The sequence below is a fragment of the Elephas maximus genome, chromosome 2 (assembly GCF_024166365.1).
Source record: "Elephas maximus indicus isolate mEleMax1 chromosome 2, mEleMax1 primary haplotype, whole genome shotgun sequence".
Taxonomy (NCBI): Eukaryota; Metazoa; Chordata; class Mammalia; order Proboscidea; family Elephantidae; genus Elephas; species Elephas maximus.
The window spans coordinates 124,797,746-124,813,910 of NC_064820.1; the positions used below are offsets into that span (position 1 = coordinate 124,797,746).

General features: G+C 38.2%; 1 protein-coding gene across 1 annotated transcript in view; it reads right to left on the bottom strand.

Moving 5' to 3' along the window:
* RAD50 (RAD50 double strand break repair protein) overlaps positions 1-16,165 on the bottom strand; it is a 90,408-nt gene that overhangs the window by 17,784 nt on the left and 56,459 nt on the right. Inside the window, exons 20-21 of the mRNA XM_049872603.1 lie at positions 13,312-13,439; positions 11,135-11,359 (exon numbers count right to left, since the gene is read on the bottom strand). Of these exons, the coding sequence (XP_049728560.1) occupies positions 11,135-11,359; positions 13,312-13,439 (353 nt within the window). The remainder of the gene's footprint in view (positions 1-11,134; positions 11,360-13,311; positions 13,440-16,165) is intronic.

Genomic DNA, 16,165 nt, shown 5'->3' on the forward strand with positions numbered 1-16,165 from the left:
GTATCTCCCCCATGCCACACACACACAAAGATAGGCCCTGGCTGCTCCATCAGGCCCCTCACACACCCTCACCCTGTTAAGCACGATGCCTCTGTGATTCAGGCACTTTTCTCTGCTGGGATGCCTTTTCTTCATTCTTAGAGGCCTAGTCAAATACAGACTGTGCAGAGCCTACTACAATCTCCTACCTTGGACTGTTAACAATTTGAAGGAAGGGCAGGGTGTGACAGTCCTGTCTTCCCAGAGCCTAATGGGAGAACACAGTGGGGATTTCTGAATGAACACATGCCTTCTTGTGGGAGTTCTTCGTGTTCCTCTAGGTGTAGTTTTCTATTCAGTCGAAACATATGAAACTGTAGGTTTGCAGGTCAAAGTACCGAGTAAGAGGAAGAGCTGACCTTGCAACAGCATACTTGCAAGTAAAATGTAAAAGAAGCAAAACCAACCAACTTACCCAGCTTGGCCCATCAGCCCCCTCTAGCTATCACCCCATTTTTCTGCTCACCTCACAGCAGAACCTTTTTTTTTTTTTTAGTTTTTATTGTGCTTTAAGTCAAAGTTTACAAATCAAGTCAGTTTCTCATACAAAAATTTATATACACCTTGCCATATACTCCTAATTGCTTTCCCCCTAAATGAGATAGCCCACTCATTCCCTCCACTCTCTCTTTTCATGTACATTCTGCCAGCTTCTGACGCCCTCTGCCCTCTCATCTCCCCTCCAGATAGGAGATTCCACATAGTCTCAAGTGTCTACTTGACCCAAGAAGCTCATTCTTCACCAGCATCTTTTTCTATCCCATTGTCCAGTTCGATCCCTGTCTGAAGAGTTGGCTTTGGGAATGGTTCCTGTATTGGGCTAACAGAAGGTCTGGGGACCATGACCACCAGGGTCCCTCTAGTCTCGGACCATTAAGTCTGGTCTTTTTATGAGAATTTGGGGTCTGCATCCCACTTTTATCCCACTGCTCTCCTGTTCCTCAGGGATTCTCTGTTGTGTTCCCTGTCAGGGCAGTCATTGGTTGTAGCCAGGCACCATCTAGTTCTGGTCTCAGGATGATGTAGTCTCTGGTTTATGTGGCCCTTTCTGTCTCTTGGGCTCATAATTACCTTGTGTCCTTGGTGTTCTTCATTCCCCTTTGCTCCAGGTGGGTTGAGACCAATTGATGCATCTCAGATGGCCACTTGCTAGCGTTTAAGACCCCAGACGCCACTCTCCAAAGTGGGATGTAGAATGTTTTCTTAATAGATTTTATTATGCCAAATGACTTAGATGTCCCCTGAAACCATGGTCCCCAAACCCCCGCCCCTGCTACACTGGCCTTCGAAGCAGTCAGTTTATTCAGGAAACTGCTTTTGGTTTAGTCCAGTTGTGCTGACCTCTCCCGTATTGTGTGCTGTCTTTCCCTTCACCTAAAGTAGTTCTTGTCTACCATCTAATTAGCGAATACCCCTCTCCCTCCTTTTCTCCCTCCCCCTTCTCGTAACCATCAAAGAATATTTTCTCCTCTGTTTAAACTATTTCTTGAGTTCTTTTAATAGTGGTCTTATACAATATTTGTCCTTTTGCAACTGACTAATTTTATTCAGCATAATGCCTTCCAGATTCCTCCACGTTATGAAATGTTTCACAGATTCCTCACTGTTCTTTATCAATGTGTAAGTACTCCATTGTGTGAATATACCATTATTTATCCATTCATCTGTTGATGGGCACCTTGGTTGCTTCCATCTTTTTGCTATTGTAAACAGTGCTACAATGAACATGGGTGTGCATATATCTGTTCGTGTAAAGGCTCTTATTCCTCTAGGATATATTCCAAGAAGTGGGATTACAGAACTTTTTGTATGAATTATCTGTGCTCACTGCCTCCATTTCTTACGATCCATTCTCTCCTCACCCTGCGCCAGCCAGGCTTCAGGTCAAACCATGCCATTGAAATTACTCGTCAAAGTCACTGACAACCTCCATTTTGTCAAATTCAAGGATCACTTCTTAGGCCTAGTTTTATTTTACCTCTCAATAGTATTATACTCTTTAAATACTTCCGTTACTTGGTTTTCAAGGTATCACACTTAGAATCTTCTTCTTTCACCTTACCAGCTGCATCTTCACTGGATTTGTAAACACAATGGGTCTTGGGACCTTTCCCTTCTCTACTAGTCATTCCATATATAATCTAATCCTATGGCCTGAAACAGCATGTATATACTAATAATTTCCAAATTTATACCTCTCCCCTGAACTCTAGGCTCTAGAATATATATCTGATTGTCTGCATAACATCTCTAAATCAGGAAGTATGAGTTATGCCACAGTTAAGAAAATACTTTTATATAAATATTAATTTTTAAAGGTTAAAAAAAGGACCACTATGTCAATAGCATGTACAGCTATATGACATTCTGGAAAAGGCAAAACTTTAACAAGGATGCTAAGTCCATTCAATGGGGAAAGAACAGTCTCATCAATAAACGGTGCTGTGACAAACAGACCTCCATATGCAAAAGAATGAAGTTGGACCCCCTACCTCACACCCTATACAAAAATTAACTCAAAATGGATCAGCCATCTAAATGTAAAAACTAAAACCATAAAACTCTTGAGAACAAAACACAGGGGTAATGCTTTGGGACCTAGTGTTCAACCATGGTCTCTTATATGACACCAAAAGCACATGCCAACAAAAGACAAAATAGATAAACTGGACTTAATCAAAATTAAAAGCTTTTGTATAACAAATGACTTTATCAATGAAGTGAAGAGACTGCCTACAGAATGGGACAAAATATTTGGGGAACCATACATCTGATAAGATTAAAAACTGCTACAACTGAAAATAAAACAAAAAAACAACCCAATTAAAAAATGGGCAAAGTACTTGAATAAGTATTTCACAAAAGAGGGTACACAAATAGCCAATAAGCACAGGAAAAGATTGTTAGACGTTAATGAAATGCAAATCATAAACCACAATGAGATACCACTTCACCACCACTAAGATGGCTATTATTAGAAAAAGGGAAAACCACAAGTGTTGGTGAGGATGTGAAGAAATTGGAACCCTCATCCTTTGCTGGTGGGATTGTAAAATGGTGCAGCTGTTGTAGAAAACAGTATGGTGGTTCCTTAAAAAGTTAAACATAGAGTTACCATAAGGCCTAGCAATTCTACTCCTAGGTATATACCCCAAAGACTTGAAAACAAGGGCTCAAACAGATGTTTGTACACCATTGCTCAATGCATTCATATTATGTATTTATCTATTGATGGACACTTGGGCTGTCAAAAAGGTGGACAATACTCAAGTGTCCATCAACAGAAGAATGGATAAACAAATTGTGGTATACCCATACAACGGAATATTATTCAACCGTAAAGAAAAATGTAGTTCTGATACATGCTATGACATGGATGAACCTTGAAAACATTATGCTGAATGAAATCAGTCAGTCACAAATGGACAAACCTTGCATGATCCCACTGATAAGAAATATCTAGACTAGGCACATGCATAGACCAAAGTTTATCAGTGGTTACGAGGCACGGGTAGGAACAGAGAAGGAGAAATTATTGATTAAGGGGCACTGAGTTTCTGTTAGGGGTAAGGAAAAATCTAGACACAGACAATGGTGGCGGTCCCACAACATCATGAATGTAATTAGTGTCACTGAATTATGCACATAAACATGACTAAAATGAGAAATGTTATATATACTTTACCAACAATAAATAAATAAATAATGACATTCCCATTTGGTGCAGGCATACAATTCTGGACCCAGGGAGCATATAATGTTAACCTATCCACTCATGATGAAAGAGGACAAAAGATACATTCCAGATAATGTATTCATGGAATAAACTTTAAAGAGTTGTTTCAGGAGTCAAACTTAATCCAATAAATTCTTGGTAGTATTTATTTTAAAAATAACTAACACACTAAAATAACTGGTTCATTTCTAATATTTTATAGTAAATGGATCTGACTTGTCTTAAATGATTATGTACTTACCCAAACCTGTATATGCCAATGTTATGACTACGTGATTCTGGGGCCACCTCTGTTACCGTTATTAACTAAAAGGGCCCTCATACTGAAACTAGCGAGTCCTCCTACCCTCCTGAGCCATAATCTGAATGCCGCTGCTGAGGCTGGTCTGCTGACTAGGCCCTGTCTGATCAGAAGAAGCCTTAAAAGAGAAGAGATTCTGTCTGTACAGTTCTCTTAATGATGATGGGGAATATTTTCCATTCCAGAAAGAAAAACGACAAACAAAACCTAAGGTAACTGAAAATCCTCTTACCAGATTTGTAACAAAAAAAATTTTTAATTCATAATTGAGTTCGCAAGAAAGGAAAATCCATTTATGACAGAACTGAAAACCAGAATGGTCAGTGTGAGAACTGACACTACAGCGGAACTTGGGGTTATTATTTTTACAACCTAGGGATTGAGTCTTATCACCCAGCAGAGAAGATAAGGCACTGTGTCCAAGTGAAGCAGAGTCAAAAGTGACTCCCAACATAAAAGTTGGGACTCTTAAAGAGCTGTATCATCAATCTTCAGTGAAAAAGTAGAAAATTAATAGATTGTTTCCCCGAGAATTCAACCTCTTGGGCAAATATCTTAGATGGGTTTGGGTTCAATGTTACACTACATTAGCATAGTTCAGGAACCCCAAAACCGAGAAATTAATATAAGGACTAGACCTAGGCCAGTGATATCCCTGGAGACCCCAGCAGATACAAAAACCAAACTGCTGTGTGGAGGGACATTCACACAAATAGGTCACAAGGATTCTCACAGGAAAAAAAATTACTACTAAAAGCTTACAATCAAGCATAAATGCAGGAAAAAAAAGAAAAAAAAAATACTTCACTAGGGTCCAGAATCAGTATACACCACAGCAGAAATAGATCCCCAAAAAGGCGAAATTAAAAAAAATGATAATCTGAAAGAGAATATAAAATATGTATATTTAAAATGAGTATACATACAAGAAGGAATCAAAACACTAAGGAAAAACGTATTATGAAAAACATAAGGATTTCTGAAAAAGAATAAAATAGAGCTTACAGAAGTGAAAAACAGAGTCAATGAAGTAAAAACCCAACAACTCCATAGGTAGTAAATGCAGCAGATTAGATACAGCTAAAGATTATGTGAAACTGGGAGACAGTTATGAGGAGTCACCCAGAGCCCAGTATAAGCGCTGTGGAGGAAAGAATAAGAAAGTTTATGCCTAATGAGAAATGAAGAAGGGGAGAATAGTGAGAAATGGAGAAAGGATAATATCTGAAGAGATAATGCCTGAGAATTTTTCCAAAATCAATGAAAGGTATCAATCCTAAGATCAAGAAGCACAATTTTTTTTTTTAAGAAACACAATTCTTGATCAGAAGAACTAAAGTTAACCCTACACCTAGATGTTCTATGATAAAACTACAGAGCATGAGAGACAAAGGCAGTATCTTAAAAGAACCAAGAAAAAAGGCAGCTAACTGGTAACTCCAAACAAATAATTAGAAATCATTTTTTAATAGCAACCATAGAGACCAGGAAAAAACCAGAATATTTTCAAAGTGCTAACAGTAAATAGCTGTGACTCCATGTTCAACTAAACTATCACTATTGAGGGCATACTTCTCAAAGACTGATAGACTTTACCACTAGCAGCCCTTCACTGGGAAAAAAAAAAAACACTCTATTAAAAAAGGGGATTTAAGAAGCAACAGTGAACAAAGAAATTGGTAAACATGTGACTTAACCCGAATAAGCACTGGCTATGAAAACACAACAACAGTTATTATTAATTTGCAATGATATAAAAACAAGGTAAAACTAAAAAACACTAAACAATAGAAACACTGCAGACAGAAGACAATCAGTGCTGAGGAAGGTGATGAAGCAAGTCACAGTAGAGCCATGGTTCTTAAATATTAGCGTGCACCAGGACCGCCTGGAAGCCTTGTTAAAACCCAGATTGCTGGGACCTGAACTACCAAAATTTCTGATCCAGTAGGTCTGGGGTGGCACCCAAGAATTTGTAATTCTAACAAGTTCCAAAGGATGCTGATACTGCTGCTCCAGGACCACTATGAGATCAATGAATTTTAAGTCAATATGCAGGTTACTCTGCAGGAGAAACATGTGGCAGTCTGCTTCCAAAAAGGTTACAGCCTTGGGAACGCTATGGGGCAGTTCTACTCTGTCTAGAGGGTTGCTATGAGTCAGAATCAACTCAGTGGCCCAAGCGGGGAAGGGAGGAGGTACATGTTAAAAATTTAAGGGTAACAACCCAAATAATTATAGTAGTATATATCATTTTACAATTCAAGGAGAAGAAAAAGTAGGAAAAAGAAAAAATAATTCCACAGAAGGCAGGAAAGGAGAAAAAAAAAAGATGCTAGAAGTAAATCTAACTGTATCAGTAATCACAATATAAAGGGCTGAATTCACTAGTTAAAAGACAAAAGATTGTCAGACTGAAAAATCTGCTATATGCTGAATATATTATAAAGCTTTAGTAATTAAGACAATGTGTGACAGCATAGAGATAGGCAAACTGATCAGTGAAATAGAATAGAGAACCCAGAACTGAACCATACACATGTGGAAATTCTGATATATGACAGAAGTGACACTATAGATTATCGAGAAAACAATGGACTACTCAATAAATACTGCCAGGACAACTGGTTATCTGTAAGGGGAAAACTAAAATTGAATTCATGAATTTTGCAAGACCAACGACTTCAGTGCAAATACCTTTTTACACCAACATAAACAGTAACTATGCAAGTGGACACTGCCAGATGGAATACACAGGAGTCAAACTGACTACAACTGTGGAAAGAGATGATAGGAAAGCTCAATATCATCAGTCAGAATAAGGCCAGGGGCCAACTGTGGAATAAATCATTAGCTGCTCATATGCAAGTTCAAGTTGAATCTGAAGAAAATTAGAGTAAGTCTACAAGAGCCAAAGTATGATCCTGAGTATATCTCACCTGAATTTACAGACCATCTCAAGAACAGATTTGACTCCTTAAACACTAATGACCAAAGACCAGATGAGTTGTGGAAGGACATCATACATGAAGACAGCAAGAAGTCATTAAAAAGACAGGGAAGAAAAAAAAAGATCAAAATGGATATTAGAAGAGACTCTGAAACTTGCTCTTGAACGAAGAGTAGCTAAAGCGAAAGGAAGAAATGATGGAAGTAAAAGAGCTGAACAGAAGATTTCAAAGGATGGTTCGAGAAGACAAAGTAAAGTATTATAATAAAACGTGCAAAGACCTAGAGTTAGAAAACCAAAAGGGAAGAACACACTTGGCATTTCTCAAGCTGAAAGAAATGATGAGAAAACTCAAGCCTCGAGTTGCAATGTTGAAGGATTCTACAGGGAAAATATTAAATGATGCTGGAAGCATCAAAAGAAGATGGAAGGAATACACAGAGTCACTGCACCAAAAAGAACTGATCAACATTCAATCATTTCAGGAGGTAGCATATGATCAGGAACCGATGGTACTGAAGGAAGAAGCCCAAGCTGCACTGAAAGCACTGGCAAAAAGGCCCCAGGAATTGACAAAATACCAGTTGAGAGGTTTCAACAAATGGTTGCAGTGCTGGAAGTGCTCACTTGTCTATGCCAAGAAATTTGGAAGACAGCTACCTTGCCAACTAAGAGAGATCCCTATTCGTGTCCATTCCAAAGAAAGGTGATTCAACAGAATGTGGAATTATCGAACAATATCATTAATATCACACACAGGTAAAATATTGCTGAAGATCACTCAAAGGCAGTTACAGCAGTACATTGACAGGGAACTGCCAGAAATTCAAGGCGGATTCAGAAGAGGGTATGGAACGAGTGATATAAATGCTGATGTCAGATGGATCCTAGCCGAAGCAGAGAAAACCAGAAAGATGTTTACTTGTGTTTTATTGATTATGCTAAGGCATTCGACTGCATGGATCATAAGAAATTATGGATAACATTATGAAGAATGGGAATTCCAGAACACTTAATTGTGCTCATGCCAAACCTATACAAACCAAGTGGGAGTTGTGTGAACAGAACGAGGGGATACTGCATGGCTTAAAATCAGGAAAGGTGTGCGTCAGGGTTGTATCCTTTCACCATACTTATTCAGTCTGTATGCTGAACATATAATCCAAGAAGTTGGACTATATGAAGAAGAATGGGACATAATGATTGGAGGAAGACTCATTAACAACCTTGACATGCAGATGACACAGCCTTATTTGCTAAAAGTGAAGAGGACTTGAAGCACTTACTGATGAAGCTCAGACTACAACCTTCAATATGGATCACACCTTAACATAAAGAAAACAAAAATTCTCACAAATGGACCAATAAGCAACATCATGATAAACGGAGAAAAGACTGAAGTTGTCAAGAATTTCACTTTAGTTGGATCCACAATCAATACCCATGGAAGCAACAGTTAAGAAATCAAATGAAAGGTTGCACTGGGCAAATCTGCTGCAAAGGGCCTCTTTAAAGTATTGAAAAACAAAGATGTCACCTTGAGGACTAAAGGGCACCTGACCCAAATCATGGTGTTTTTTTTTTTTTATTATTGTAGTTTAGATGAAGGTTCACAGAACTAGCTTCTCATTAAACAATTAGTACACATATTGTTTTGCGACATTCGTTACCAACCCCATGACGTGTCCACGTTCTCCCTTCTTGATTGCGTTCCCAATCACTAGCTTTCCTGTCCCCTCCTGCCTTCTAGTCCTTGCCCCTGGGCTGGTGTGCCCCTTTAGTTTCATTTTGTTTTATGGGTCTGTAATCTTTGGCTGAAGGGTGAACCTCAGGAGTGACTTCATTACTGAACCATACTTGCCCGGTTTCTCCAGTCTCTGTCAGGCTAGTAAGTCTGGTCTTTTGTGAGTTAGAATTTTGTTCTACATTTTAACCTAGCTCTGTTTTGGACCCTCTATTATGATCCCCGTCAGAGCAGTCAGTAGTGGTAGCTGGGCACCATCTAGTTATGCTAGACTCAGTCTGGTGGAGGCTGTGGTAGTTGTTGTCCCTTAGTCGTTTGGACTAATCTTTCCCTTGTGTCTTTGGTTTTCTTCATTCTCCCCTGCTCCTGACGGGGTGAGACCAGTGGAGTATCTTAGATGGCTGCTCACAAGCTTTTAAGACTCCAGATGCTACTCATCAAAGTAAAATGTAGAACATTTTCTTTATAACCTATTTCATGCCAGCTGAGCTAGATGTTCCCTGAGACCATCATCCCCACAGCCCTCAGCCCAGTAATTCAGTCCCTCAGGGAGTTTGGATGTGTCTATGGAGCTTCCATGACCTGGCCTTGGGCAAGCTGTCCAAGCCATGGTGTTTTCAATAGCCTCATATGCATGTGAAAGTTGGACAATGAATAAAGAAGACCGAAGAATGGATGCCTTTGAATTATGGTGCTGGCAAAGAATACTGAATACACCATGGACTGCCTAAAAAGCGAACAAAATAGGTCTTGGAAGAAGTATAGCCAGAATGCTCCTTAGAAACACAGATGGCAAGACTTCGTCTCAAATACTTTGGACACGTCATCAGCAGGGACTAGTCCCTGGAGAAGGACATCATGCTTGGTAAGGTAAGGGGTCAGTAAAAAAGAGGAAGACCCTCAACAAGACAGACTGACACAGTGGCAGCAACAGTGGGCTCAAGCACAACAATGATTATGATGGTGCAGGACCAGGCAGTGTTTCGTTCTGTTGTACACAGGGCTGCCCTAAGCGGGAACCAACTTGATGGCACCTAACAACAACAACAAAGGGTAAACTGAAATTGAATTCCTACGTCAAACTGTACAGAAAATGCAATTCAGAATTAAAAACTTAAATGTACTTAAATGTGAAAGGCAAAGCTTTAAAACTTTTAGAAGAAAATATAGTAGTACAGAAGGTTTTCTTAAACAAGATACAAAAAGAGCTGACCAGAAAAGCTTAATAAATGTAACTATCTTAAAATTCACATCTGTTCATCAAAAGATACTATAAAATGAAAAGATAAAGCTTGAGAAGATATCTGTAATATACATAGTGAAAAATAATTACGGTGTAGAAGAGAGAAAGAACTATAAATCAAAAAAAAAAAAAAGATCAACACACATAAAGACATTCTGACAAAAGACAGAAACGAGCATTTCATGGAAGAGGAAACAATATGATCATAAACATATGTAAAGATGTTCTATATCATCAGGTATCAGGGAACTACAAATAAAGACCACATGATTTATCATTTTAAACCCATCAGAGTGGCAAAAATTAAGACATTGACGAAACCAACGATGGAGAGATGCATAAAACAAAATTCTTATATACTGCTAGTGGTGTAAATTATTGAAACCACTTTGGAAAACGATTTATTATTATTTTGTAAAACTCAGCATATACTGCAATCCAGAAACTCCACTCCTACGTATAAATCCTAAAGAATCTCTTGGACATTTGCTCCACAAGATATGACAAAATATTCCTGGCAGCAGGGTTTGTATTAACAAAGATACGGAAATAACTAAGATGTCCATCTATGGGAGAATGGATGGATTTTGCTGTATTCCCACACAGAATTTTGTACATCAGTGAAAATTAATGAACTATAGCTACAAGCAACATAAAAAAAAAAAAAAAAACCCAGCAACATAGAGAAGTAAAAACATATAAAATAAAAAAAGCAAATCCTAGACGACTACACAGGGTATGATATTTTTTAAAAGCTAAAAAAACACAATATACATATATATGATAAAACTATTTTTTAAAAAGGCAGAGAAAGCAAACATCTGGTCTGTATTCGGGGGAGGTAGTTGAGATAAAGGAGGAGCATCTAGGTGGTTGCCAGTTAGTGATAGTGTTTTGGGTGTGGGTGTGGGGGGTGGTACCATGAGTATGCCTTATAGTATTATGCTTTATAACTTAATTAAGCATTTTTTGTGTGTATATGTGTGTACATACATATATTTTGTCCATTCTTTGGCATGTATGAAATATATTTAAAAAGTAATATAAAGGGGAAGACATGACTAAAATCGGCTACTTGATAATCATTGCAATGGGAAGTATATCCCCAGCCCAATACTTACTGATCAAGGGTCTTATAATAAATGTCCAAATCCTTGTTCACAAGCTCTGTGGTTCTCATAACAATCATCATTTCTCTGTACTTTTCCTCAGCATCCCGAAATTGAGGTTCTCGAAGTTCTTTCTTAAAATGAATAATTTCTTCTTCATAACCTTTCTGTCGCCCTAATGCCAAACTGTGGTTTCTTTTTATAGTTTCTATTTTTTCTTCTAACTTCTGATGTTCACTATAAAAGGGAAAAAATGACAAATGAAGGCTACTCTTTAGCTTTTAACAGCCTGAAGTAGAAAAGCCAGATTCTCTTTACACAGAGAAGTGTCATTTATCATTCTCTTTGGCAATCAGTCTATTTAACAGTCTCTCCTTGCTTTTAAGGCTTCAGTACTAAAGAATTCTCTTCCTTCTAAACCTCTGCAGCATCCATGCTTTTAAACAGCTGATTTTTGTGTGCTATATAAAGAACCCTCATAACATGTGAGCACTGAGAAAGTTCCTGACTTTTAGACACTGACTAACCAAAGTAAAGCAGTATTAGTGATGAATATTACAACTTCACAAGTTTCTGATTGTAAGCTGACAATGCATAATTACCAGCACTGAGAAATTACTGAATAACAGGCTTCATCATTTTGTTCACAGTATGTGAAGGAATACAACGTTATCTTAATTAAACTAAACGTTAATTTTCAGCAGTAATATTTATTAAAAACTTTGGACTCCTCTGAGATGAAAATGAGCATCTTACATAAGTATAAAAATCATAATATACAGAAGTAAAATGCCCCAAATTTTCTGATAATTTCGTAGATTATGCAGATTTTAATGTATGCTTTAAAAATCTTCACTTAACAATCACTTACTAACCACCCTCTTACGTGCCAGGCATTGCTCTGAAGTTAATGGACATCCCTACAGGGCTGGTCTAATTACATGTTTTGTTGACATTTTTGTTGTGTCCTGGTTGAAAAAAGGTTTAAGAAAGAACAGCTGAACTAATAGTCTTGAAGGATGTAAAAAAACATTCCTATGTACCGATCATAGAAAGAGTTACAAAAATATCTGCTTTTGGCCTTCCGAGGCAAAGAATAAATTTTCATTTAAAAGATTTTTCTAAAAGGTTTACTTTTCCAATTTGTCACAGAGAACATTAACATTACAGTGGTTAAAGAGCCAAGGGCTGGGAGCCAGGCTATCAAGGCTCACGGCCCCGTCTTTCATCAAAATTTCCTCTATGACTTTTTTGCTCTTAGTGTCCTAATGCATACAAAACAGAGGTTGAAGATAATGAGCTCTTCAGGTTTTAATCTGACTTCCTCGATACATGAAAGAGATTTCAAGTAGTTACACCAAGAGTACTTATAATGACATAGGGTTAAGCATTTATTAGGCTTTATAAATAAAACTTCCATTTTCTACATCCTTTACAGAAACTTAAGTGTTCTTTGATTCAGGTTTCTGTGTAACATCAAGATGACAAACGAAAAATCTACAAGGAAGGGTTGAATAAACAAGAGACCTAGATTTAGCCAGCTAAGGTGGTTCAAATTCTAAGTAGCTAGCTAGTACAACCTGCTCCACCAGCCTACCAGCACTTAGGATCAAGCAGATTCTTACAGGATCCCTAAGGTAACTCAAACGCAGACGAGGCAGGAACAAAATCTCTCCTGCTGTATCAGGAAGGTAGCAACTACAAACCAACAAAACCAGATGAATGAAGAATCAGGCTCATCTTTCAGAAAAACACTCTGGTGGACACATAATTTACAACTGGGACGTTCTAGGAGGGGTCTCATTGACAAACTGCTCTTCGAATAACTCCACTGGCACTATTATAAAATGTACAAGCTCTGACCCAGACAGGGCCAATGGGCATATATTCTGCATACTTTGTACCACAACCTTGTGAAGCAGACTAGCAGAAGTCTGGGGACCTGGTATGCTTAATACTCAATAACTAGTGCCCACTGCCACAGTGTGAATATCAACTTTACGTCACTTATTCAGTAATTTAGTTCTTTAAGGTCATGAAATAAATTTGTTTAAAAGCTCTATCCACCTTCCTGTAAATCTTAAGGATACAGAACTGAAATTCTTTTTAAAAAACATGTCACTTAACAGTCTTCACCTTTCAATAAAAAAGACCTTTATTTAAAGTAATAACTATTTTTAAAAACATACTTTTTCATTTGCAAAACCTGCATTTGTCCCATTTCCTTCAAATGTTGCTTTCTTTCTTCTTCAACTTCTTTTAGTTCCTCATTTCTCTTTCTTAAAGTAAGGTTATCCTGCAGCCATCTTTCTTGTATCTAAATGTAAATATTAAGTTGGTTAACAAAAATGACCAAGTTACTAACATGTGGTATATAACAGGCAACTACTGATGCTATTGTCAGTTGCCATTGAGTTGGCTCCATGTAATGGTAACCTTCTGTATAACAATAGTGCTGATATCCGTTGCCATTGAGTCAATTCGGACTTATAGTGACCCTACAGGACAGAAAAGAACTGCCCATAGGATTCCCAAGGCTGAAATCCTTACAGAAGCAAAGTGCTATATCTTTCTCCCCCAGAGCAGCTGGTGGATTCAAAGCACCGACCTTTCAGTTGGCAGCTGAGCACTTACCACTGCACACCCAGAACTGCTGATAACAACAACAAAAAAACCCATTACCATTAAGTCGATTCCCACTCACAGCAAGCCTATAGGACAGAGCAGAATTGCCGCCATAGAGTTCCCAAGGAGCAGATGGTGGAACCGAACTGCCAACCTTTTGATTAGTAGCCGAGCTGTTAACCACTGTGCCAAAAGCACTCCAGAACTGCTGATAGGTAGTGCTAATTCTGCCTTACTTAGAATCATGTTACACTCAACACAGTAAGAAGGAATCTTTAGGCCCAGACTAAACCTGATCTGAGAAGACCATTCCCCCCACAGTTAAAAGGTGGGACACCTTCTATAGCCCAGCTTGTATAGCTCTTTCATGACCATGAGCTAAAAAACAAGGTCCTGTTTGACGGGGATTCCCACAATAAAAGATTTGAGTGTATATCTTTGTGTATTTATTTACTTACAAAGTATTAAAATATTTAATAAAAATACTATGTAAATAGTATGGTCATTATAAAATATATGCACACAAAATAGAAATTTAAAATGAAAAAATGTAACTAGACATTGTAATATTTTACATCTATATCTCAGGGGCTCATCTTGCATATGAGCACTTCAGAGCCTACTGATCTAAAAGATCCCAAGAGAGCAGTACTACTATCAAAGTCCCCCCACTTATTTTTTCACTAGTTGTATGTGTCTCCTAACACATGCCAAGACTGTCAGATATTGTAAGTACATGGCAGACATGATCTCTGCCTTCAAGCTGACAAACACATAAGGCTGGAAGAGCCGTAAGAGTAGTATACATCTATGTACTTCTTGACACTTACCTGGCCATTTTATAGAATTAAAATTTTAAAGATCTGACTGCTCTTGCTGAGTAGTTTTATTCTTAAAAAGAGGTCAAATCACTTAGCAGCAACAATACAACAGTTTTCCATAATTTTCCTGGAGGTTATAATGGGCAAAGTTGTCAAGAGATAAACATTAGGAAACAATTTGTAAATTGAATCTGTAATTTGGGAGAGAAAAAAGTCTTCCAACAGAAACAATGGCAGTTTAGTCACAAAAGCCTGTGTGTAGAAAACACTCGCTAGAAAACACATCCCAAGTTCAAGGACAGGACTTCTCAGAGAGTGAGCTGGGACTGTCCTTCAGTAGCCCTTGCAACTAAGGTAAACTCTGGGATGTGGGCAGTGGGAGGGAGGGCCAGATCTTTGGCAATATTTGTTGCCAACAGTATGGCAGAATCACCAGGTAGAAAGGATCTGGGAGTGGGAGTGAGGAAGGAAGCCAAGGACTTCTCTCATAACCTCAATATTCTCATCTAGCCCTTCCTATCTATTAATCACTATTGAGAGTTTCTATTTTTAACTGTTCCTGGAAATAATAATATAAACATATACATACCTATTTAAGGCATTATTATAAGCACTTAAAGGCAACTAAAATGATAGCTGTCAAAACCAAAACCTTTGTTGCCAAAGCTACCTAATTTGCCATTGCCTGCTGTCATCTGCTATTAGACAATACTTGAATTTGCTTTTATGACTACATCAAAGGAGTCTCCAAAGTGCTATCAATTTTTTAGGTGAGACTGATTTTTGGCACAAATTACCATTGCTTCTGGTCTGTTTGCCTGGTAACTAAAGGCTAGATATTTCTTTCTTTTAGATTAGCTTCTACTATCCTTACTTTAGTTTAGAAAAGCAGTATATCTAGCATGGTAGTTAAAGAGCAAAGACTTTGAAGTCAGGTAGTCTTGGCTCAAATCCCAGCTCTACCACTTACAAATTGGATGACTTTGGCCAAATAAGTCTAACTTCTGAGTCTCAGCTTGCAGATAAAACAGTGGTAATACTACTACCTATCATCATTATAAAGAGCCTTGGTGGCAGTGGTTAAGCACTTGGCTGCTAACTGAAAAGTTGGTGGTTCAAACCCATCAGTCGCTCCACAGGAGAAAATGTGGCAGTCTGCTTCTATAAAGATAACAGCCTTGGAAATCTTATGAGACAGCTCTACCCTATCCTATAAGATTGCTATGAATTGGAATCAACTTGAAGGCAATGGGTTTGGAGCCTTTGTGGTGCAGTGGTTAAGCACTCAGCTGCTAACCAAACGGTCAACAGTTCAAACCCACAGGCCACTCCTTGGGAGAAAGATGTGGCAGTCTGCTCCTGTAAAGATTTACAGCCTTGGAGACGCTATGGGGCAGTTCTACTCTGGGTCTCTATAGGGTCTCTATGAGTTCAAATTGACTTGACAGCAACACATTATCATCCTTTTAAGTGTACAATTTGGTGGTTTTTAATATAGTCACAAGGAAGCCCTGGTGGCGCAGTGGTTAAAGCACTTGACTACTAACAGAAAGTTCAGCAGTTTGAAACTACCAGCAGCTTCTTGGGACAAAGATGT